The sequence below is a fragment of the Aplidium turbinatum genome, chromosome 8 (genome assembly GCF_918807975.1).
Source record: "Aplidium turbinatum chromosome 8, kaAplTurb1.1, whole genome shotgun sequence".
NCBI lineage: Eukaryota > Metazoa > Chordata > Ascidiacea > Aplousobranchia > Polyclinidae > Aplidium > Aplidium turbinatum.
The window spans coordinates 14,568,028-14,594,224 of NC_137479.1; the positions used below are offsets into that span (position 1 = coordinate 14,568,028).

The window sequence follows — 26,197 nt, forward strand, 5'->3', positions numbered from 1 at the left end:
CCAGTGACAACAAGAACCCGTCCCGTCATTAAAAGGCTTCAAAGATCACACACGTCAAACAATGTTTTTCCTTTGTAACTGCCATTAGAAGACCTTTGATCAGTCAAGGGAAGACGACAGTATCCGAAAATTATAACTTATGTTTTTTGTCAACCGTTGTCCAGATAACGAGTCGAGTTATTTTTGATTTTCTTGACGTGAAGATGACATAATTGTTGCATCAGTTCAGATCTGGATACCACTAAAGGTTTCATTTGATTGTGCTGCCAGAAGAAAAATGACTGGGTTCACAGAAGGCCACACAAACTAATTAGTTGTGTGAACACAAAAAGAGTTTTAGAGACTCACGTTCTATTATTATATGTTCGACATATCATTCATCTCAGTATGGGGAACTAAACACGGACAAACTGCATAGATTAGCCTGCTCGCTGACTTAGAGCTGTGATAACTTAACTTATAAACTTTGGATTGGTGGCCGTACTTAATTTGCTTTTATCCACATAACCTCTAAATCTACATCGTATGCAGAATGCACATCTTAAACTTTTGTGGTTTTGCCACCTTTTCCGTTTGTAGGTTTGTTCCCGTACTCTGTAAATTACTGTTGCATTCCAACAAAGAAAAATAAATTGAACTGAATTGAAAGATAGTCACCACGCATCACTCCCAAGGCTATGAATTAGGTCATACAAAATATTTTATTTTTATTGATTGTTTCAAAGTTGACCCGAAGTTGTTCATCTTTACATCTATCAGACCAAAGCTTTCAAATATTGCATTTCTCCACAAAACACGAAGTAAATCACAAAAGCTCAACACAATCTATCACAAGTTAAAGGCTTTAAGAAGTTCACACGGGAATTAACTAATGAGGACTTTTGTTAGTTTGTCGTCTCTGATTTGACAATAAACCTACATCCGGCTCGTTTAACAAAAACACTGTTGAATCAACGTCTGTGTGAGTTCATGATGAGGGAAACAAGCACGCAATAAGACGCTTAATTGCATGGTCCGCAAAGTTTCAATGGGCCACCAACAAAAATTGTGATTTATTCAACACAAAATTCAAGTTTTTTTGGACAATAATTGTTTCATGTCATGGGTAAGAATGGCTACGTACACACCAGCAAGAGACTTCATGTTTTTGAAAATCCATGGGTTTGCACACAGATACGATATCACCAGACGTTAAAACACCACTTTGCTATTGAGGCTGAACTGTCAGTGATTGCTTACAAAATTTAAGTGAATCACTTGAAAAGCATTTTGCTTGTTTTTACAAATCTTGGTTTCAAAACCAACAAGTCAGGGCGATTGCTGGTGCAAGAATAAATCAACTAGACGTAAAATTGTCTAAAAGTAGAGAGTACATGAACCAACAAATGTATTTTTTTTACGTTGAACAGACGTTAAATCAATTCAAAAGACTGGTCATATGTCATTTACGTAGCAAGTTTCAGTAAAAAAAATCGTTTAATTCTTTTTGAACCACTTTGAGGTGAAAGGGCATAGCTAATTAGTCGTGACATGGGAAAGTGTTGATATTCTTCCACTCGCCTTTGACGCGAGAGCCAGAGTGAAACGCACAGCGATCTCTGTCACAATCACAACCTGTCATGCTCATATTTTGAGGTTGGCTGACTATCAGGGAAGCCAGAAAGTTCTATCCAGTGAATAAGGCTTGTATTGCAAGGTACCTGTACGAGTCTATTTTTCATTCTGTCAATTATACTTTCTCGGTTGTTTTTTTAATTTGAATTCATATGCGTCGGCGGTTTGATTTTCACTTCCATGGTATCGTATGAAGTAGGAACTGGACGTAAACGCGACCGTTCTGTTAGCTTGTTAAAATTGTGCAAAAGCGTCAACGTTTGCTAGTTGGGTTGTAAGTCTACTGCGATGCTTGTCTCAACAAACCAGTTTACGCTGAATGCAGTAATCTATAAAAGATCTCAAAAATGTGTAATTAAATAAGTTCAAACGGGAAGTTATTTTCGGCTTCCAACCCCGCCAAGAGTTTAAGGTTCTATCAAACACCTCGTGTGCCACAGTTTCAAAATTCAATGTAAGCAAGTAAGGTGAATTTTCTAGAACAGCCACTATTACCACGACACAATTCAGTACGCTTGCCGGCTTTCAAGCCTTATTTTTCCGCAGAAGCATGTTCAATACTTCAGTATACTTACAGTAAAACATAAACCACACTTGGCCAAAGAAAGTCATTGTGGAGAATTGTTCGGCTTCAAAATTAAATCGCTTGCGACATAGCAATGCTATTTCGCGAGAAACTAACAAAACACGCCCAGTACCTAGAAACACGCAAAATCCAAACAGTGATAAATTAAAATAATAATCCGATAACATGACAAGTGTTCCATATTTCGTAATAGAAAGCTTTGGTAGAGAGTTTGCTTTGTTGACCCATATGGTTTATTTCGTAATATGAAAGCACGTTATGTCAGTAACTTTATAAACGTATCTTATATTAGCTTAGAGGTAAAACTATTTTAAACGTAAAGCCTCGTTTTAAATGATACAAACTGTAAGAAACTAGATCTAAATTTCGACTGGCCATAAAAAACACACAACTTTCACATGTTTATTGTTTTTCCTGTTTCACATATTGTATTGCAAAGTTGATGGGTTTTTTTCCAAAGTGATATGAGAAAATGCATTTTGCAACTTCCAAGTGACTTACCCAAGCCGATTGCGTTTTCCAGATCTCGTAAAATCGGCTTCAGTTCCGAATGGTCAGGATTCATTCGACGAATATCAATCCGGTTCGTGAACAACAGCGTGGCAGCAGGGCCAGAAGCTTTGCACGTTCTTTCGTCTGGTCTCAGCAGGTACCCGTTCAGACAAGAACAAGAGAAACTACCGATCGTGTTGTTGCAGGTTTGACTGCACGCACCATCGACAGCACACTCATCGATATCTGAAACAATACAAACCGAATATTCGCTAAACTGAAACGTGTTTGATATCAAAAGCCAATATTCAACTTAAACTTCGAACCACACTGAGCAAAAGGCTAGAACAGAAGAAAACCACCCGTTCGATCTTTGGATAGAGAGGGAGAAATGGGGTTTACAACAAACATTTTAAACGAAAGATTACCCACCATTTACAAAAAAATTATTATAAGGTTTTGCATGTTTTCTCGGTGTGTATGACGTAGACTATTGTATAACGTAGGAAGCGAAACTTGTCTGGTTTGTAAATAGCCACTTGTCCTTCGGGAACTAATCTAAAACTTAAAAGTGTTACACTGTGGGTTTACTATTCGATAACATTTTCGATTTTGCTTGTTGCAAGATAACTCACGGTCAGTATGGCAGCTATGCAGTTTGCCAGTCAAAGCAACGGAGACATTTTGCTGGCATGCCTAGTTAGCTGCAGCACTTTTCTTGGGCGCCAGAATTTTCCAGGGTAAGTACTTTTTTGAAAAAGTGACTTCTTTCGAAAAACGAATGTGATTTTAATTCAAACAAAAAAAGCCACGTATACCAGCCAACACAAGTTGCCCTTTTTAAATCGTTACAACGTCGCCAGAATCGTCACGAACGTCACCAGACGTTAAAACGATGAAAAAAGACAATGTTGCTAGCTAGAACCTGATGCTTACCAACACATGAACGCATGTCAGCAGCAAGTCGATAGCCCAGGTTGCAAGCACACTCGATTCTTTGTCCAGCGGATGATTGTCTGCAAATATGCTCACAACCGCCTTTGTTGTCGTCGCAAGAAGTCGCATTTGAACCAAATATCATCGAATTATCTGGATGAATAAAAGACGGTGATTGCTGCAGCAAGTGACTTGTCCCAGCAGCCCAAGGGTTCTCACTTGGCTTCACCAGATAGTCGTGGGTTGATTTAGGATAGCGAGAAATAACAAGATTATGTAACGATGGAGAAAATCTTACCAACAATAGTCAAACATTGCATTTAAAGAAAGCCTTTCTATTCATCATAACTTGAACGATGTAATAGATTTATGAAATAACTTCACTAAGAGGACGACTTTTCAACCTCGGTGGTGAGGAAGTGGTTCAAAAATGTAGAATGGTTACTATTACAACAAAATTTATTCTTATACACGCTGTTGTTATGTGCATGACAGCCATGGGTAGTAGGGTGGAGTGAAAAAAATTTTTTTTTTAAATCAAAAAATCAGATTAACCCAAAGTGGCGTATGGACCTAAAATCAACTTCTGAAAAGGTTTTGGGTTTGTGCCACCTACACCCAGGTGGCCCATAATTTTTAAAGGTCATCCGAGGGTCAAATTTCATAAAAATCCCATAACTTGGAAACCGGTTAAGCTAGAATGTTAGTTTTTGGCTTAAAATTTCCAGAAGGTCCATGTTTATATATGCTCTAATGCAACTTTTGTCTCTATTTTAACTACATAAGCTGATAATAATAATAAATGACATTTTAGTTTAAAAACTAAAATGTCCTTTGTCTCTAATAAATTGACATTTTAGTTTAAACTAAAACTAAAATGTCATTTTTTATTATTATTAGCTTATGTAGTTAAAATAGAGACAAAAGTTGCATTAGAGCATATATAAACATGGACCTTCTGGAAATTTTAAGCCAAAAACTAACATTCTAGCTTAACCGGTTTCCAAGTTATGGGATTTTCATGAAATTTAACCCTCGGATGACCTTTAAAAATTATGGGCCACCTGGGTGTAGGTGGTACAAACCCAAAACCTTTTTAGAAGTTGATTTTAGGTCCATACGCCACTTTTGGTTAATCTGATTTTTTGATTTGAAAAAAAAAAATTTTTTCACTCCACCCTAATGGGTAGGTCACAACAGCGTCAAAAAGGCTTCTTCAGCTTGAAACTAAATATTATCACAATCTATAAGTGGCAAGGTGGGCATAAACTTATTGTGTAACAAGATACAAATCAACTTACTGCAGTTATGCACGGGCCGCTCATCTGAACCGTCGACACAGTCAGGTATCCCGTTGCACAGTTTGCTGGCACCAATACATTGGCCTGATGCACATAGGTACTGACCAATACCGCAATCTAAACCAACATGCATTGCATAAGATGGTTTGGAAATACGTAACTTGGTGTGTCGGATGGTCACTGATATAAGCTACCCAGAAAGCAAAAACTGTACTTTTTATGTCTTTGCAACGTAAAGAAGATGTAAAAAGAATGACGTTTACTAGACAGATATTTGTAATGATGTAAACATACAGTTCAGAAGTTCAAGCACTAAACAATGATAACTAAAATATACTGCAAGGCAAAGCACGATGTGTGTTTTGGTGTATCACTTAAATTGCAATTACAAGCTACAAGCAGGCAAGCCACTGATGATAAACATTCTTGATTACTACTGGCAGTTCACTTGTTGCAGAAATGTTTTTCAAATGAAAATCAGATATGCTTACCGCAATGCAATTCATCACTTTTATCATCGCAGTCGTTTTCATCGTCACATCTCCAAGCAGCCAAGATACAGCGTTGACTGGTGCGGCACTGAAATTGATCCTTGTCGCACGCCGAACCGTCAGCACCTTAGATAAAGATCTTCATCAAATTATGAGTTTGAAATATGAAGAGTATCAACTGTTGTTTTTAAACCCGGCAAGGAAATAAGTATTTTTCTACATTGATTTAACCTCTGCATACGTTGAATCAGTGTACAGCAGGTCAGGGTTTCTGGCCGTGAAGTGATTGTGTAACCGATATCGTCAATGTGCTACATAAACCAAAGCTTTGCAGATAGATGAAATTTTAGAGGAAAACTACATTGTACAAACGTAGACTATTTTTCAGTGGATTGTGTTGAAAGGTGACAATTGTTGACAAAACAAATTATGAAATTAGTAAACAAAAATTTGCAACAAAAATGCAGGCACGAAGCTGCATTAAGACATTTTTTACGCTTCAAGTTTTTTAATGCATTTGCGCGTTAAAAAACTGCATTTTGCAACCATAAAGCGATCACAAAAACGTAACATACTGTTGTTTTGAAGTTGTTGAATGGAAAAGTCCAGCACAAGAACTTTAGATTTAAATAGTTGAACGAAATAGGTCGCCGTAATTTTCTTGGTAAACCACAAAAATGCAAAAACCGCATGGAAGAATAATTAGTCAAGAAAGTGAGCACACAAGATGTTGTTTTCACAACTTTACCAGCTCAACCAAAGTCAAGAAAATTACTTTTACATATTATCGCTGAGAGAAATTACCAAAATGCATGAAATGTGTGTGTCAAAGATAATTTTCAGCAAACAAATCAGTCATTTTTATATTAAATTGATGTCTGCAGATTAAGTTTAACGTCTTTGGATATTAAATCAATGTAAAACAATGATTGATTTTCTATCTACATTGTTTAGAGGTGGAACAATAAAGCAAGATATTGCAGTTAGCCAGTAGTTCGTATCCAGTAGGCTGCACTTAAAAACATTTATATAGATGAAGTCAGCTAACTTACACCTTTCTTCATCTGAACCATCTTTACAATCACTATCTCCATCGCATCTCCAATTTCTGCTGATGCACAATCCATTGTCACATTGATACTCTCCGTCCAAGCAAGCTTCATGCTCCGCTGCACAAGGTAATAGCGCGGTTAAACGAAGCGGTTCAACGATGCTTAAATATGAACAATCAACGCAGCTTGAAAAAGAAAGTGCATTTTTGACCATATTTCATGTAAGAATGTCGAAATTACTGAACAGGAGGCAGAGAAATCATCGCGTGGTATTTTGTATGGGAATGAATTCAACACAGAGCTACAAAGCTACGCAAAATAATTTTTTATTCACCAAATTAAACGAAATTTTAATTTTTGAAAAACGGTTCCAAATGAAACAAAGTTCCAAAAACTCCTTGATTCGAAATAAAATCAAGACGAAGAGATTTTGCTTCGAAACGAAATGTTGGGTTTCGAAATTCTTTGAAATACTTTTGCGTTGAACACGTCAAAATCCTAACAATGTGAGGACATCCTGTAGCTTTTTTGGTGCATTTTATGCTTTGGGATTTTTGCGCATGACGCCATAAGCTCACTATGAAACGCAGTAGCTGTCCTTTTGAAATAAACTGGGGAAAAAGGAATCTCTTGACTAAGAAACTTAATTTAAAACAAAACTCAAAAACAGAGAACTTGGTCAAAACAAAACATTTGGAAGCTTTGAAAAACAGTATTTTGAACCACTTTCTCTCTAACAGCCTAGCCCTAGTGACTAAGATTAACAAAAAGCACAGCACACTTCAACCAACAACATAATCATGTTTATTCAAAATAATGATATGCCAAGTCACCTACAAAATAACATTTCACTGATTCCGTACTGTACAAGGTTCTGCTGCCAAAACTATTAATAACGTAAATGTAGCTTTCTCACAAGGCATCAGGCACAGAACATTTTTTCTATTTCAACGCCAAACAAAATTTTACGACATGGATGAAAGAGAAAGTTTAAATTTCCTTGAGAACAGCTAGACTGCGCAGAATTTAATATCTAAATATAGATGAGTAGATTTGCTTTCTGGTAAACCATTTTGTTCACATGACTACCAAGATTGATTTAATACAAAAAAGAGGAAGTTTTGTAAGCTGTGCGAAATATCTTTTGTCTTAATCTTCATTAAAATTAACGAGATTTCAAAGTGTAAACTTAATGAGACAAATATGTTATAAATCGGCTAATAAAAGTTATATTTAGCACTTGACATCAAAGACGAACAAACAAGCAACATAAAGTACACATCGAATCTTACTGTACCACACGACACGTTGTAGCTACCACAAGAAATCTTGAATCGTAAGCTTACAAAGAATTTTTGTGCATTAGCACAAGCATCTCTTCTGTGGTGGCATCGTTGTTCGAATAAGCAGTTGTATTCAAATACAGCCACTAGTTATAAAAGCAAGAAGTAACCACACATCGTCGCGGCAGCCGTTTGCAAAAGTTAAATAAAAAAAAGTCTGATTTTCTGGCGTGAAGCATAATTCTAATCGAACTAACACAAAGACATGTGAAGTGAAAGGGCGAGGTACGATGAGAAATAGGACACTTGTAAAACCAATGCTCATTGTTAACATCAACGGTGATAGACTTAAAAGCATTATTCAAACTAAAAACTTAACTGAGTAAACCGCTGTGTCAAGTGCAACCTCATTGATGCGCCTTGCTTCATCTTTGTTCAACAACAAGACGAAGAAATCCGCAAGGGGGTAGAAGAAATTCATTAAAACTAACGTACATTTATAACCTAAACAAGTATTTTCGGCCATGTTTGTGTGAATGCTTTCTATACTATAAGTTTATGAAAAAGTAATACTTAAAATAAAGCTTTTCGTTTTTGTTTTTTTTATTCAACAAAAAGTCAACGTTTTGACATCGTTGTCAAATACATTGTAACCAAATTAGCTAATAAAAAGAAAATAGACAAGTAAATACTCACGACATTCATTCTCGTCACTTCCATCACCACAATCGTCAATCCCATCACAATGATCCTGGAGATTGATGCATTGTCTGTTGGCGCACCGATATTCTTCCGATGTGCAAGGTCGGGCTGTGGAAGCAAAAAACAAATAGTTCCAATCGTGGACTTCACTTACTAACAACGTTTAAAATACGTAATTGAAGTGTTGATCGGACGTTGCTTTTGTATAGCTTGCGTGTGTATGGCTTTGCTGGCAAGCTAAGACACAAAAGTACCACGAGTATCTTTTACAAACGTGACGCAAACGGACAAAAGTTTCATTTGTAAAGGTGCATTCACTCACTCAAGTTCAATAGAATTTACGCCTTTTTATAGTAAACCACCACCACCTTTTTGCAAAATGCCAAAAAACGTACTTTTCATTGTAAATTTTTGTAAACCACTACCTAAAAAGGCATTCAGTATCAACTTGTTTTAGATAAATTTTTGTATGAGCATTACATTCCATGCTCAAACCAAAAAAATCGCTTGCAAAATAAGCTACCATGGCATTAGTGAGTTGTTGATAAAAAAGGCCAACACATTCACTGTCACGTGACTGTATCCTCTCGCAATCTGTTTGTTAAAAGTGACACAGCCCACAACAAAGAAAAGTCTTCAAGTGAACGGTTGTTATTACAACTGTGTCTCTGATCTTGTTCCGTTCATGAAACGCATAAAGATCACTTTACACTAGACCAGAATCATACTAATAACACTTACGACAATTCTGCTCATCAACACCATTGAGGCAATCCATATCCCCATCACATATATAAGAAATTGGCACGCAGGGATCCATCTCTTCACCTGAAAAGCCATCCTCATCTCCGCATGAAAACTCATCTTGCTTACAGGTGAAATTGCCAGAAATCGTATCGTCGATAGGCATGTCTGGGTCTGTAGCAACAAATACGAGAGTTAGAGTTCATTGTTGGCTTGAATTACAAAAATGAAATGACTAGATACACTGACGGGAAACTATAGCCTAGTATTGTGGTTTATTTATTGTTGGTTTACCATACGTTCTGTAATTTTTGTATCATATTTATGACATAAACATGATATGATAATGTGATCAATCGATGTACGAAAAACAGAATAAGTCGGTTATTTTTCAAAAATTGCTATACCACAAACTGGAATCAATATTGTAGCAGGGAGATCAAATGTAGTTAATATGCGCCCGTTTGCTACATGATTAGCTTCAATGCTCTATTTCGAGCAAATACAATCAAAGAAAAGGAAGGGTTAGCACATTTAGCTTGCCAGGGGGGTCACTGCACTGCCGTTTATCAGCTACTTCTTGTGCGAAATCGAGAAAGGTCTTCAGAAGCAGTTGTGGGGTAAACACCAGCTGTCCACTGAGCTGGTAGGCTATATTGGCGCAAAAATGTTAGTGCCTGCAGCTACTACATATTTTCATTGGAGTTTGCTAGAGCTATGTGATTTTTCAATGCGGTCCTCACATTTCAAGCAACAAATCAGCGCTTTTTTAGTTAATCATTGTAAAAATCACAACCATACAATTCAAAAACACAGAGAAGCGCTTTAGTATGCTTGGTGTTTGACAGTTCAATCTGATTAGCTAGGAGCAGCGGAAGACCATTTAGACATCCAGTCAGCTGCTCCCAGGGCTAACCTATACAGAGCTTGACAAGTTCTAAGATACTGAGCATGCAGGTTATAAGCTGATTACCGCATTCCTCGTCCGAACCATCCTTGCAGTCAAATTCTCTGTCGCAATACAAACTCATGGCAATGCATCCACCATCGCTGCATTTGAACTCGCCTTCTTCGCAAGGTTTTGGTTCTGAAAGGGATGGATTACAGAATTAGCTGGAAATGCCACTTTCTCACTACAGAAAGAACTGATTTGCTGGCCGTAAATCTTCGCAGCATCTTAGGCGAGATGTCTGCAAACGCCAAAAAGGATTATCAGTATTTCATAAAAGTAGGGTCTAATTTCTAAATTTAAGAGATGTTTTTTTTAAAAACGAGTCTCAGCTCGCGACTAGTGCAATTAGTTCAGCGTTAACCTTAAAATTGTAAAAGCTGAAAACTGGTGATCATTGATCACATTCCAACAATTGGACTATTTTTTCAAATGCTGTGGGGGCTATCAAACGACACCATTCACTTTTTTTCACCCCTCGTGTAACGCATGTCGCTAGACGCTAACCTACGTAACTCAACAAACTCCTCAATTCTGATATCCCCAGGCCCCAGGGGCACCACATGGTATTTTAACAGACCTTTTCCTAAGCCAAACCTACTTGTTTTTACATAAATTCAAATGAAGGAGCAAGCAATTACGATTCAAGAACAGGACTGTTCGACAAACCAGGATTCCAAGCCAGCGGCAGCGCCCATGAAACGAACAATGGAGATTGACAGAGAAAGAAAAAGAAATTGAGTTTCGTGATGATATCAACATCACGCAGTCGAGCGCAGGTGTGCAACTTCGACACACCTGGAAACACTAAAGTTGTCGCACGTTTTGACAAAAACAGCAGCAGATTCAGCCTCAAATTAAAACAACATTCACAAAAGCCAACGTTTATCATGGAAGTAGGGAAGTCAAAAGAAAAATGGCAGTTTTACCAGCAAAAAGGCAATCACTGCAAGTCAAAACTGATATCAGAACACATGCAGCAAAAAACATAACATTTTCGTACTGCACTTTTTCTTCATAGGTGATTAATACAAGTTTCGGCGGATGGTTCCTAACATCCATCTGATAGTTTGTAATATCTACGTTGTATAGTGCACGTAGTTATGTTGTGTTGATGCAGTATCAATAAAATGCATTATAAAAATGAACGTTAGAATCGTAGTGCATACACAATTGCAGTAGTTAGGTGAATGCATAGAAATACGACAAACTGCGTCAAACAAGTCCACATGAAACGTCTAGGATTTAGCTCATGAAAGTACAGTACATATGTTTCACTTATTCAACGTCGTTGGACGTAAAAAGTAGAACCACGGCCTACTACAGGTAGAACGGCAGAACTTTATTCTCGCAGAAAAATAAAAGTATTTTCACGTTTTCTGCGGTGGATGGACCATATTGAGTGTAATCACTTTCTTTAGCTGCTGAAGTAAATACAACGTCAGGCTCTTATCAAACGTTTGACTTCAAACAAGCAACTTTAACCCAAATAGATAAAAGTGAATGGCTTCAAGAGTGGTGATCTGAAGCAGTGCCCAAATGCCCAGCAATGAAACAACAAACTTAAGATTAGATCTCACACATTGTAAATGTTCAACATGAAATATCTTATTCTTATCAATGACATCGAAATACAAACTTTGTATTTTTTGATTATTCTCAAAATTTTCGCACCGCCACATTGTGGCAGAAGAGCCAATTCAAAAATTGACGAAAGCTGAATTTGCACATCGATCCAGGCAACCAGATTAATCTTCATAACGTAAAAAGATTCAATCATTGGAGCAGGTATAATTAAACTATTTACAAGTGTTTCATCACCGGAACGATATTTTTCAATATATCTGTCATTCGACTCGTCTACTGGTGATGAATGATGCGTCACTTCTCTTTGACTCACACTATTTCCCTTTTTCTAATATTCCAACACTTTCGCAGTGGAAGAAAGTCCGAAATGGTTCTTTCCACAAGCAATAGTTGTGTTTCTTGTATCACAACTTGCAAGCTTTTGACAAAAACTGAATTCAATGGAAAATGTTTATGAAGTGCAGCGGTAAGCGTCAAATTACTTTGTCACAGTAGCATCACACCAATTTAGTGCCGCAGTGCTCGTTGCTATCAACGACGCACTGTGACCAGTTGCCGTCCCAAACCATTAAGCAATCTCCCTATTTTTCAACCATTCAAACCACCATCCTTTGCAGACCTTCGTCGCAAAGAACCCACTCTGTCTGCCGTTCAATGAGCACTAAAGCTCGTTTTTCATCATCATCTCCTCCAATCCAATCTATGCTTCTCTGAATTACCACTCACGTCGGCTAAAATCAAGACACTTATTCGTGCCAGCCGCTTAACGTCTTGACACCGATATCTGCCCCAACGGCCTGCCCTTTCCGTCCCATCGGCCTAGACAGCGGTGGGTGCATGTCAACCGCCTTCGCGTGGAAGTCAGGCTTTTTCCGTTCAACCTGGCACCAACAGGAGTAGAATATTGCGCTTTTTGTGCAAGTTTGGCACCGAGAAACAAACCACAGATAATATTATTACCACTGACTGTCCCAGTGACTGCCCACTATGTTAATAGAGAAGTCTGCGTATTGTAGACTATAAGAATAAAAACTGGCTGCTCTCTAGTAGCCACCCAGACAAATTTCAAACGATGGCAGCCATAGCGAAACTGTTGTCGACCAGCTTCTCAATATTTTAAACTAACCTACTACGTCACAGCTGCTCTACTGTATACTTACTGCATGACTGTTCGTCGCTGCCGTCAGAACAATCTTCATCGCCGTCGCAACCCCAGTCGGTTGGAATACATTGACCATCTTTGCAAGTTATCTGTGACGTCTCGTCACATGTTTTCTTGGCTGCAAAAATTTCACAATTGAAAAAGAAATATTGATCCAGCAAAAATAAGCCATGACTTGTTAGAAATTCTTAAGGTGCCCCAAGAGCAGCACAAAACTATTAAAATGTACCTGACAAATATACATACCCAGACAACAAAATACATCTGAAGCAAAATCCGTCAAAATCTGAAGATGTTGAACCAATAAAACGACTGACGGTTTTTGCTGTCTGGGTAATAAATTGCGACAGTATGCCAACAAATATTCCTATATTTCGCAGAAGTTATCGAAACACATTTGATAAAAACAACTTAATATAACTTTATGAATAGTCTGACATAAGAAGTCAAAATATACTTGTAATCGCGTATCTGATTTCAAGTGCAGAGTCATTTGCGAAAACCCCGTCAGATGTAATCGTAGATAATGACTATACATTACAATGTTGTGTGGTTTGGCTACTGGCCACAACACGTTTAACTTTTTACATAAAATGTTTTCCAATAGGTTGTTATTTTTGCTCTTTCCACGTCAGTGCATGCTTAGGCGGTAAATATCAAAACCTTTACGATATACACGGCGTTTATTTATGTTCTTATTCCGTAACATAGGTTGGTGTAGACAAATTCACTTGTTCTTTAGAGGAAACAACAAATTCATTGTGGTGGTCAGAAATAAAAACAAACTGAACTGAACTGCATTGACAACAACCATTTGAAATTAATGTTATTACACAATGCATGTGTACTGCTGCTGTTGGGCTAAAGCAGGGGTTTTCAACCATTTTTGAACCACGACCCCTTCTAAGCAATCAACGTATCCTCGCGACCCCCCCATAAAACTATTCAACAAAAGAATATTTCATGCAAAATTTAACCAACTTTGAATAACGATGACATCTATTTATGTCTCGGTTTTATTACATTTCCTCCAACTATTATTTCTATTTCCGATCAAGCTTGGCTAGATTATAAGAGAAAGAATAATGAGAATAAGGTACATTTTCGCAGTTTTACCGGTTGAACTTATTGCAAACTTTTATGGATTTATTTAAATCAGCTTCAATGAGACGGTTGGTTCTGCATTTTTTCACAAGCTTGTCAATGCGTGGAACTGTTGCTGAAAGAAGTTTTAAACAAAATACCCTACTCACTGAAATTTTTCAATGCCATTGGAAACAATAGTCTACTGACAAATTCATATTTGAAATAGAATTCCAAACAACGTTGCTTTTTTGCCATAGCGTGGTTACTGGTTAACTTTAGTTGGCACAAAGCAACTTGCAGAAACTACTGTAGGTGAAAAATATTTAGGGATTGTCCCTAAAAATATAGAATGCTTTAGTTTTCTATTCTTAAAGCCTTTGTAACGTCTGAAAGCTTAAACAATAGAATAACCTCTGGTCGAGAAATGGTCGATTGCGAAAATACACAGTTGTAATTTTATTCTGGCAAAAAAAAATTGAAAACGATACACTGGATTTTCAGGCGTCTCGCCAACCCCGAAAAATGGCTCGCGACTCCCACAGGAGTCGAAACCCCCAGGTTAAAAACCCCTGAGCTAAAGCAATGGTTCTTAACCTGGGCGATGTTGACCTTTAAAGGGGCGAAAATACTCAGGGGGCGTTATTAGGGAGCTATATTCAGAGATGTAACGATAATTTTCTCATGGCAGATATGCTTGGGGCACATGTATGTTGTAGTTGAGAGTGAAATTCTGGCCCTATTTTCTTGAAGTAACAATAAATGTGAATGTGAACATTACTTACGACAATTCTGTTCATCCGAATCATCAGAGCAGTCATTCACCCCGTCGCATTGCCAATCCTTTGCGATGCATTTTCCGTTGCTGCACTGGTACAGTGCAGCATCGCATTTTGGCATTTCTGTAAAAATAATTACTGTCAAATTTAATCACAGATTAGAACAAGTACAACATATTATCTAAGCGACTTAATAAGTGTTGGCACATCACGCTTTTGTGATTTTACACGATAAGTGGATTCATTGGTTTAAAGAAGCCGAAAAGTAGTTTGTTTCACCACAGCACAAGAACGTGGTCAGTAAATAGAGTCAACTGGCTGAATAGCCTTAGACTCCTAGAGCGTGTGGCATTAGAAAACAAACGATAAATCATAAGCTAACAAATGTTTGTCAGAAAAAAAGTACATTGGTTAATTAAAACGTCCAGCAGTGCTATATCATCATCAGCATCATCATCAAGATATTGAACGTTGTGTAACTTTTTGTTTTGGGGTATTGATAGAATGCCAAGTGCGTCTCATCTAGACGAGTGTCAGGTTTGAATCTGTGAATAGGCTGACATATACAAACATTTTGCATTCTAGGCTACAGTTAAAAATATCTATTCACATGTGTAAAATTTATTGTATTTTAATTGTGGTAGAAACGAGAATGGTAATTCATGGTTTTACCAAAGCGACAACGTATAGTATATATAAAGTTACTCATAAAGAAATCCAAACCGACACACGTCGAACAACGAGAAACTAAACTACCAGTAACTACATTGCAACTAAGCTACACAAATGCACTTTCTAGGCTTTTACAAATAGTTTGGCTTATTTGAAAACATTCTCATACCAATGTTCAAAAACCTTACACAACTTCAACATTAACACGCTAAAAGACAAGGTGGGCAGTGGTAAGAAATCGTTAAGGTCCAGGGTACTTCAAAGAGTTTTTCACACGTAACTGACAGCTTTTCGAATATCAATATACAGCACAAAAAAGTAAGCTTAATCATAGGTTAAAAAAGCAGATTTAGAAGGGAATTTTACTTTAGTGGGAAACTTGGAAAAAAACAATTGTACTAACAGCAAGGATTTAAAAATTGCTTTTCTGACAAGCTCAAACGAACAACGTTAGATGTAACATGTTTATGACATCTAGAATAATTGAAACAAAATATAACTGTGTGAAAGCAGTCGGAAACAAAACGAAATCATTCAATAAGAAATTCAATTTAAAATGAAAAAAAAAATCAAAACAAGAACTTTGTAATCCAAAAACAACGAAATATTTGAAGGAGTTGAAACAGTTTTGCTTTAACTTGAACATTCTTAGTTTGAAGTGTGCCAATGTAGCATCGACGAAAAAAATCAGTTAAAATAATTAAGTTTAAAAATGGGGTGTGCCGCGGTTATATCCGAAGTTCTCTGGTATGTCTCAAAGCAAAAACATTTGGGAACTACTAGTCAAGTTAGTTTTCATTCACATTTCAGCAACTCGGACAATGCAATATTCATCTCAACATTATAACTGCATGAAAAATTGATTCGGAAATTTAAACCCGGCAGGGATTATTCCTTCGTATATTAATGAGGTAATGGGTGGTCATTGGTCCCAATTTATGTCTCGTGGAATTTCCGCTCTGAGTGAAAAGCCGCAATAGGAACAACAACATTCTCCCAAATCGGTTTAGCGTGACATGAATTCTTGCAATTTCCGCCACCAAGTGCGAAGTAATTTGACCAATTATGATGTTTCAGAGAAAGGTGCTTTACATATGAAGATGAAATGGACAGCTCAAAATAGCAAAATAAACGTCTACGCGCGTTATGTTAGGGCGCAAACATGATTGTTTAGCCCAAAGAAGCAGAGCGTCGACAAATACCGGTCCAAATTTAGCCAAAAATACCATAAAAAGGGGAAAAACTGTCAACTGGCATCAATTAAACAAAGATAAAGTTATGCAAAGTTGAAAACAAGCCACTTTTCAAATCATTTCACCTCTTTTCCGCAGAAGATAAGAAAATTGCTTTCGATCAATATCAAGCTTCAACGAAAGAAAGGATACATTCAAAGTATAAACATTGGACTGAAAATAATTAACATATAATCCTTTCTTTTGTGATGTTGCTCCATAAAAACATGATCTTGTCATGAAGCGAAATGTCATGTGAAAGTAATTCTTGTGTGATAAACATGGGAAATACACTTTATGAGAAAAGCAACGCAGAATTACACTTTGAGCAGCAATCTTTGTTAAATATGCGGATATCGAGTAGGAACTTGCGTAAGCTTAAACTTAAAATCTGCAACACTTCAGTGTTGCTCCATCCTGTTCAACGGATAATTTAATTTGTAACAACCTCAATTTTTAAATTTGTCCATGAAAAGTTAATTAAAATAAGAAAGTCTTCAAAAGATCAACCAGTTTATTGACTGAAGTAATAATGAAAGTTGATATAACTTCCCGACGTATGCAAAAAAACTGTTTCTCTTACATTAATTTAACATCTGCACACGTTGCATCTTTGTAAAAAGGACGGATTTTACTGTCTGGATAGAAGCTCAAGATTTGCGATAAATCTTCTAAACTTAACTGTTGTAACACATCTGCAGAAGGTGAAGTTGCTGAAGCAAAGTTACTTGAGCACTTTTAAGCCTACAGAAAATACACTGTAACAGATGACTTATACCTCTTGAATTATTTTAGATCCAAGTAAATACATTATTTTAATTTTTACACACAAGACAAAAAACAGCCCCTTCACAAATACCAACAAACCCGTTTAGACGCAAAAATCGTTGTTGAAAAGCACAAGTAGTGAATTTCAAAATGTAAACATTTTCGGAGCTTGAAAGACAGATTGTACCACAAAGTTCTTTTCTGCTTTCAACATATTTTTTCCAGCGCGATGCATAAAGTTAGGAAATCATTAGTTATCATCTGTGAAGTACAGTGTACAGTATTCAGTATTTATTCATAGTATATATATCTTGTTATTTGTTTAATTATACAAAAAGGGTATCGTGATGAATACAAGTGAAGTTAATGCTGCATTGCTTAATATGTTCGCTAGGTCGCATGTACCAAATTGAAGACCATCGACAGTGCGACCATCGACCGTGTCCTAGGTTGATAAACAATAAAAGTAGGACAAAGATTATTATTTTCAGTCTTTTGAGTTTTGACTTCTTTTCCCCATTCAGTTCCAACTTCAACTATCAAAGAGAGAATTGGAGCCTCTACTCAGATGCAAAGTGGCCGAATAGTACTGCACCAAGTCTATAGCACTAATGACATAAGATGCCCGTGGCCGGTGGTGTTTCTCAATTCCTTGATCATAATCCCAGAATTAGAAATGGAGACAGCAGAAAGTCTCGCCACAATTGGATAATTTAAAGTTAAGAGTCATCCACATTAGTATCCCATCCAGCTGCCCCAGTTACCGATTTTTTGTACAGCGTTTCAAAGGCTGGCCAGGTTAAAACATGTAAAAATGGCAGCTTCTGCTGGCCGGAAAATCACAAATCAAAAGCATTGTGTCCGATAGTTGTAAATTATAACAAGATGAATAGAATGGTGGGAAAAATAAGTAAATCAAGAATAGGAGATGCTTTTAAATTTTCAGTTTACTTTTTCAAACTAAAAAGAAAACAAACTTGCGCGACTTTCATGCTACGCGTTTCATTCTGCTCAAAAGCAAGGTAGTTCAGTGTCTTCAAGTCTTGAAAAGTGAGTTACAAAATGGCCACCAAGTCCCTGCCTCATTTAGACAGCTCATCGCGCTGGTCATGACCACTCTCAGCTCGAAGCCTTTGAAGTTTCCAAGTCATAACATCTTTTAGCTGTATTCTTTACATGGTGACTAGCATCCAGACTTTTAAAATAATATTTATGTGTTATGGCCCGTTCGCATCGGGAAACAATGCACATTGACCCTTTTACTTTTTGCCAAAACAACAGCTACATACACCGTTTTCTTAAGCGAATATCACTTGTTTATAAATGAAGATGCGCTAATATAATCATTATGCATCATTGCATGCATAGTGATTATAACAGGCAATGTTGTTGCCAAAGACTTTAACCTTCCGGACTTTTTAAAGTTATTTTCACACACTTTTGCGACAAATATGATATTCCCACTGGAAACAATTTTCACAGTAATAACACACGTCAAAAGAAGTAATAAAACATGACAGCGACAATCTTTGACTCATAAATAATTTCAAGTAACTGATCTCTTACATTTCAGCAATTGTGAACTTGCTACCTACCAGAAAAACAAATTAAGAAAGACCGCGATTAGCTTTTGGTTTTGTCCAAATTTCGAAAGCAATTACTGTTCGTTTTAAGATGAAATTACGCCTTGAAAAGTGCTTTGAACTTCTCGTGCAGAGCAATCCCACTGCGTTTTATTATGCGTTCAATTTTGCAAAAGCTAGAAAATTCGGTCAAGCAATGCTTGTATTTTCAGATAGCATGGAAACTGCTGCGTAACATTTGCAAATGTCAGTGGTTTGCACAAAAAAAACTATTTCTTTGCTTCAAATGACTAGAATTTGATTGAGAGGAGGGTTTAATGTCGAATCAAATGACAACAAACGTTGTTAGATTGTTGTGCAAATGCCACCAGCATTTGATGAATGCAAAATAGTAGCAACATCATGCTTATTTATTATAGTCAGGTAGTTGACTCAAACCACGATGTTGAAAACAAAAAATATATCCGTTCAACAATTCACATCGCAAGCATTGTCAATGCTAAATAATAAGAGAGGTTTGGATGGTGATCCACAATCGCAATATCACGTGACTGTGACAAAATATTTGTGCGCATTGTGTAAGAAAGCTCAAGTGGCAATGACAACAGTCTCAAGCTTAGACTTCAACAAATGCTTAGCTGTCGTTAAAACTACACTCTTGTTTTCAAAAGCACAAAACATTTTCGGAATTTTGCCAGCATGGACCAAGGAGTGACTGACATTGGTTCAAATGGTTTTGTCTGCGGTTGAGAACAAAACATAACGTGAAATATAAACCAGAAAATAACAAAAACGCGTTCGTCTTTCCCTGAAGCCGTACGTTTGTGTAAGTGTCAAGAACCATCTTGTAACTAATAGACCACCAAAAATTTAATTTACGTTTTCTTGTTACGTTTTTAACGTAACCAGACAGGAAGTAGCTGTTCAAAGGCAGTTTTTTCTGGGAAGACGAGCTATCACTCACACGCAAGCTCATGTCCTCAGCAAGAAACTTGGTCTTTTGTCACACATTGGGGGTGTTGTGTTCCATCAATTAACGCGGACAAAGTCCTGTCACACAATCAGTACAAAAAGGCTGAAAGCCCACTGGTGATCCCCAAAGTTGTGATCACACAAATAAGGGTGATAAGAGTTGTGTCAAAGAATCAGCAACACAAAACAGCGAAGGCAGGTTTACGATTCTTGAATTTCTCTTTTGTCTTCCCTGATATTCAAACCATTTACTCATTTGCCGCAGTGGGTGTTCTGGTGTTGAAAGATAGTGGGCTTTTGCGTGACATTTAATTTACAAAAAACTACAAAGTTGACAATCCACAGTCCAATGGTATTAATCAAATAATCCTTAATAGCTCATTTATGAAATAAATTAAATAAACATTGTCAACTACGACAGGATACCAATAGCAGGTGTTACGTGGTGATGCGTTTAGATTTTGGAATGCAAAAAATCGTTAACTCTTTCCTTGTTTAAAACAAAATCCAAAATAAAAGTTCCTTTCCACTTACCGCAGTCTGCCTCGTCGCTGTAGTCCCCGCAATCATATTCGCCATCGCACTTCCAGTCAATGGGAACGCAGGAACATTTCCCTCCTGACACAGCCCCGCAGGCAAACTGATTCTTTGCGCACTTGCAGGCCGGCGCGTTTCTTGATGTGCCCTCGGCGGCTGTAACATAAGTTCAGTTCAGTTTATTTTTGTTTTGTTGGCGAAAAATAAAAAAACAAAAATATACAAAAACACAAATAATTCGCACAAAGAGGTGTCTATTCAGTTCGGATGTTGTGCATGAGAGATATCGACTTTGCTTAAACCCTTGTTCTTTCCTACTTTGGGACCAGCAAGGTGTTGCCTTTAATCACTGTCAGAAAAGTTGAAAGTCAACCAAGACAAGAGTCAGCTCAGTGATCGACCGACAGGTGGCCCACCTTGCGTGTTGTAGGCTAATCCCTGTTCGCTTTCAAATCGGGTCATACTAAAAACGTTGAACATGGCTCCGATTGTGTTCTTTCTTGAATTCGCAAAGCAGTTGGTTCAAGTTTTTGGATACTCATGTAATCATTATGGTAGATATAAAGTAAAATTGAAAGATCGACAGCAGCTAAAACATTTGTTTCCACATAGAGCGACAGCAAATGACCAATAGCTATTACGTTATTATCACGGATTGTTGAAGTGATTAGAGCAGGCATTTTTTTCGGCTGTTATTTGGTTCCTGTATAATCTGCAACTTATGCTTGACTAGAAAACTGCTCATGCGATATCTCAGTAAAAATACAAACAAATTACGTTCAGGTATGAGAGGAGAAAATAGAACCGGATTGAAAAATAGAAAATATTATTTAAAATTGTTATTCGTGTCCAACTAGGCCACGTTCACTTACAAAACGAAATCATGATTAAAATTTACTAGGAAGACAAGAAAACCCGATCAAAATGCTGCATAACAAACCCAAACCCACAAGTGAACTGGTATGAGTAATTTTCTGATCTTCTAAATCAAAGCAAGGATTGCTCTGTAAATGCGGATGTTTAAGTGCAACTAGTTGAAACCCTTCTGTCAATAATATAGCTTTGGGAGAAAAGCAGATGAATGACAATAATAACATTATTCAAAACCAATACAATACAGTAACAGACTAACAACATAATAAACCCAAACGCTTTCGGCAAAAACTCTTTGCCCTCATCAGGAATACCTAATACATCTAAACAAAAAACAAATAACCATTTAACTATTTATAACGAACCGCTCGCTATTTCGCAATATTGTCTTTTGATTACACACTAGTATAGCCTACGTTACAACAAAATGTTAACACTTTGGTATCTGTTCTTTAGTTGTATGTGTGCTTAGCTCAGTGCAGTTATTTGTTCAGTCACTTATCATTGCCATTATTTACAGTTATTTTTTGTTTGTTTAGATGTTTTAGGTATTTTCTGATGAGAGCAAAGAGTTCTTGCCGAAAACGTTTGGGTTTATTATGTTGTTAGTCTGTGACTGTATTGTATTTGTTTTGAATAATGCTATTGAGTTCTATAGTCATCTGTTTATGGTATTTTATAAATAATAATAAAATATTTTTAACGATAATGTTACTTAATGTGACTTTAACTTGCATATCATTGTTTTGTTTTATTTCATGATATAGCAATCGCAAATGCATACGTTTGAATCAGTCCAGTTGAAAACTTCAAACAGACATTGCAGTCGGCTGCAGCGTGGGTCAGGTGTACGGCGGAAGGCGTACACCGATGCATAGCGCTCAAGTCCGCTTTCCCGCAATGCAGGATAAAGATAAACAAACAAAAAACAAAATTGCTATCACAACCACAGAGCTCAACAATAATTGAATCTTCGAAACAGTCCGTGTCCTCACAAAATGTCCCTTATTGCTGGACAACAAAAGACCAAACTTAAAAATGATTGGTTAAGGAGAGCATGCACATAATAGAAAACAGCAACGTATCTGGCACGGCATCATAGACCACAAGAAACGCCATAACCCCTCATGAAAGTGGTGACTTGTAATATGGTGACGAAGAGGTGCGCGTTCACTTTGCAATGCTTGGTTTACCGAACTTCAACTGATATTGGTTTAATCCAGCCATTTGCCGCGTAAAAAGCACATTAGCAGTGGAATAAACTTATGCTGTGAGCCTGTGATACATGCAGCTCATCTTGTATACGCAGAAAGTAGCTTTTTTTACGAAAATCCAGACATTAGCATGTTTGTGGAACCTTAAATTGCTAAAGCGCACCAAAAGAATAAAGTTTGATGGTTGATTCAGAAGTCATAGTCAATAGTCATGGCAGGTTTTTCCACTTCAGTTTTTGCATATGCACCAGTTTTTGCATAATGCACTTCTAACTGTGTTGATCATTGATATGCTAACATCATTAAAAAAGTAGCATGATACGAGCAATGAAATTACCAAGTTCCAGTCTAATTGTCCTAAATGTTTCTAGACGCAATTCCTGTATTTACATTGCACGCAGTGTTAAAGTAGGTATCAATATTACACCACAGTGCCAATTAAAATACAGTCTATAGAAACGTCATTATTTTGGAAGTGAGTTCGAGTGTTTCAAGCACTCAGCAGGTCAAAAGCCAGGAATTTTCATTCATTCATTCCGGCTTTGAAACAGAGAAATAGATAGCAAACATACGTGAAAAACAATGCAACTGCTACGCGTGTTGATTTGCGAATGTGATAAAAAGTCATTGACATGACGCTTCAGAGTTCAAAAAATGACGACAATGTGAAATGAGATAGTTCTGAACAGTTAACCTGCATTATATCACCGGTTTCATAACCCACTCCCAAATTCAAGTGTTAATCTGGTAACAAAAAGCAGGCGATTTAGCAATGATCTGACCTTTGCTAAGTCACCAATATTGCACACGCTTTTCAAATTGACACAGCTGGCATAATTCTGCGTCTCTTTGAGTCGATTCATATTGTGAAGCAGCTAAAGCATGGTGAAAGAAATAAAGCTAATTAAATGTTGCACGTAACTGCATCACGGGTCTATTTTGGTAAGCACGCCATTTTGAGAATAATTGCTTGGAAACAAGAGTTGTTTTTATCATTTGAATAAGATTTAATTGCTCACCAACACTTTATTCATATTGGGTATCATATTGTTACAACAACAAAGTATCCATCAACAGATGATTCAAATGTATTTTTCTGACTCTTGTTAACAGTGTGATTTCATAACTCTGCTGAACGCAGTATAAAGAAATAAGGTATGAAAAATTTAACCTCATCGTGATTTTGTTCGAAGTGTGTTTAAAATGAACAATAAAAATGCAAAACAAACAAATAATTAAGCAAGTACAACTTCAAAAAGTATCAACTTTAACCGCAAACAACCTCGCAAAGGTGAGGAAGGTGTAACATGATCGGTTTCGGCAAACATCACATTTTTCATGATTGGAACGAGTAAGAAAAGAAACCCGCCAGCAAATCAGCCCTTTTTGCTGTAGGGCTGACCTGCTGACTTAAAAGCTAATTGTAAGTTATCAGTTTTGCAAATGATGTTTTTTTTACATTGTATCTGCAGACGAAGGCAATTTTAAGCACAAGATGATAAAAATCTGTAGCCAAGTGTGGCATGTAGGCGGCATTTGCAATTGCTTAAATAAAGTCATGGAAAAACAAACATCATGTGATTCTTTCTGACATCACAAATTATTGTGAACAATCAACTTAATAGCAAGAAATTCCCAACAAAATAAATCCATAAGTTGTTAACAAAAGGCGTTGGCCTGACATGAAAATAACGACATCACATTCGAAAAGTGCATATAAATTATGATGGTACTTTAATGCAAAGCAGCGTATAAAGCCTTCTAACGTAATGCTATTGGAATTTCTCACAACATCACTCCACAACCGAAAATTTGTAACAAAGTCACGTCTAAAAGCATCGGAATTACATGCCATGTATATTTTTAGTTGTAAAAAGCCGCCATAATTGGAATTCCCTTTATATTACTTTCGCGTTTAAAACAATTTAGGTGGAGTGAAATATTTCGCGCAAATCATGCTTGTTGATAGAGGCGGTCAAGTCGTTGAGGCGGCTGAATACATAGGCTAATACGTCGGGGAAAATAAACCTCTTGCTTTGAAACTTTGCTATATCAAAGCCTCGCTGTCGAAGTACCTACACACACAGTCCTACACGCCAATGAACTTGCGGCCGTAGGCTAGCCACCTCACTTATGTGTTGTCGTTTTTGCTTGATCCTTTGGAGCCAGGGTTTCAACAAAAATGTATTTTAATTTTGCGTAAAATTTGATTGCACTCACAGCAATTGACAAAAAAACTTTAGTTAGTACTGGCAAGACTCAGCTACAAAGACGTAGCGCTGTAAAACGTAGTGTATGATTGTGATAATGAGGTAGCCTACCCTCTTTGCAATGCAACAGCAATACCTCAGACGCAAAGTTAAGCGCGCGTGGCGAGGGTCACGTTATGCTTCAATGAAAAATTTTTGATGATTGCAATACGTCATCAATTGCTGTTAGTGTTTGTTGTCTTCACAACTCATCCTATATGTTCCATCGCTGTAAATTTACGTAAACAAACACTACGCTGTGCAATTTTTAATGCAATTAGTCCGACATAGCAATGAGAATGACAAACATCTCCTATCCTCTGCCTAAGTGTTCAGGTGTTCTGTTTTAGTGTTTGTCACATCTCCTTGTTTGTACCCTTAACCCTGACAGGGGTACACAACTACACATACCTTGGTTAAACCTACTGCAACTTTTTTGCTTAAATTTGCATAGATGCACTCACCTCCTACAACAAAAATGCCCACCAACCATACTGCAAAAATCTTTAAACATCTTATTGCCATAAATCAACAAATTATGACAACGATTTTACTTAAAATGCTAGGAACAGTAAATGAGGCAAACGGTAAATATTAGAAACGTGACGTACAATACAATGCTTATCATGGATTTCTCAATGCTTTAACTGCTTTGCGATCGGAACCACTTCAACGCATAATTAAGGCAGATGTGTAAGTTTAAGAGTGTAATACTGCTGACTTGTAAAAAGTTAAGTCGGCTGCCATTTGCTACCAGATTAACACAATTAACCATGGATGTGAAACCGGTGATATTTTATTCTTTAACTGTTCAGACCAATTTCAGCATGGATTGTTATCTTGCAGCTTCAGGGCTTAACAAACAACTAGTAGACTACTATTCCTACATATACTGCAGTGTACAACATATCATTATGCTTTTGTAAAAGTAACAGCATGGCTGCCTACAAAACAAATAAATTAATGACAAAAATATAACCAATGAACAAACGTCGTTCTAGTAACCAGCGCAAAATTTCAGCAGCTGAACATAATGGTAATGTCTTGGCCTGTATTCGAATAGACACTAAACGAATGAAGAGTAACATATGCTACTGATGTCTACAAAATGATTAAGCTATTTAATATCAAAGTCTAATACCATCTGACTACCGTTAGCCGAGGAAACACAAGCAGAGACGCCATGAAAGCTGTTTATTTCAAGTGGCAATAGAAGTACTAACTTGGCTAATCTTTAGGCCAAGTGAAACAAGAGTAATGTCCCTAAAGCGTCTCGCGAACTTTATCTTTTAAAAACTTGTGTCCACAAATGACAATAGAATTAGGCTCGCCAAGG

At 37.0% G+C, this 26,197-nt stretch overlaps 1 protein-coding gene across 1 annotated transcript in view; it reads right to left on the reverse strand.

Annotated features, from left to right (window-relative positions):
* Window positions 1–26,197, reverse strand: part of LOC145775272 (low-density lipoprotein receptor-related protein 4-like) — a 51,139-nt gene that overhangs the window by 17,106 nt on the left and 7,836 nt on the right. The window contains exons 2-12 of the mRNA XM_082586530.1: window positions 20,523–20,681; window positions 14,768–14,884; window positions 12,898–13,017; window positions 10,175–10,288; window positions 9,199–9,375; window positions 8,452–8,565; window positions 6,473–6,589; window positions 5,421–5,546; window positions 4,930–5,046; window positions 3,629–3,781; window positions 2,702–2,938 (exon numbers count right to left, since the gene is read on the reverse strand). Of these exons, the coding sequence (XP_082442656.1) occupies window positions 2,702–2,938; window positions 3,629–3,781; window positions 4,930–5,046; window positions 5,421–5,546; window positions 6,473–6,589; window positions 8,452–8,565; window positions 9,199–9,375; window positions 10,175–10,288; window positions 12,898–13,017; window positions 14,768–14,884; window positions 20,523–20,681 (1,551 nt within the window). The remainder of the gene's footprint in view (window positions 1–2,701; window positions 2,939–3,628; window positions 3,782–4,929; window positions 5,047–5,420; window positions 5,547–6,472; window positions 6,590–8,451; window positions 8,566–9,198; window positions 9,376–10,174; window positions 10,289–12,897; window positions 13,018–14,767; window positions 14,885–20,522; window positions 20,682–26,197) is intronic.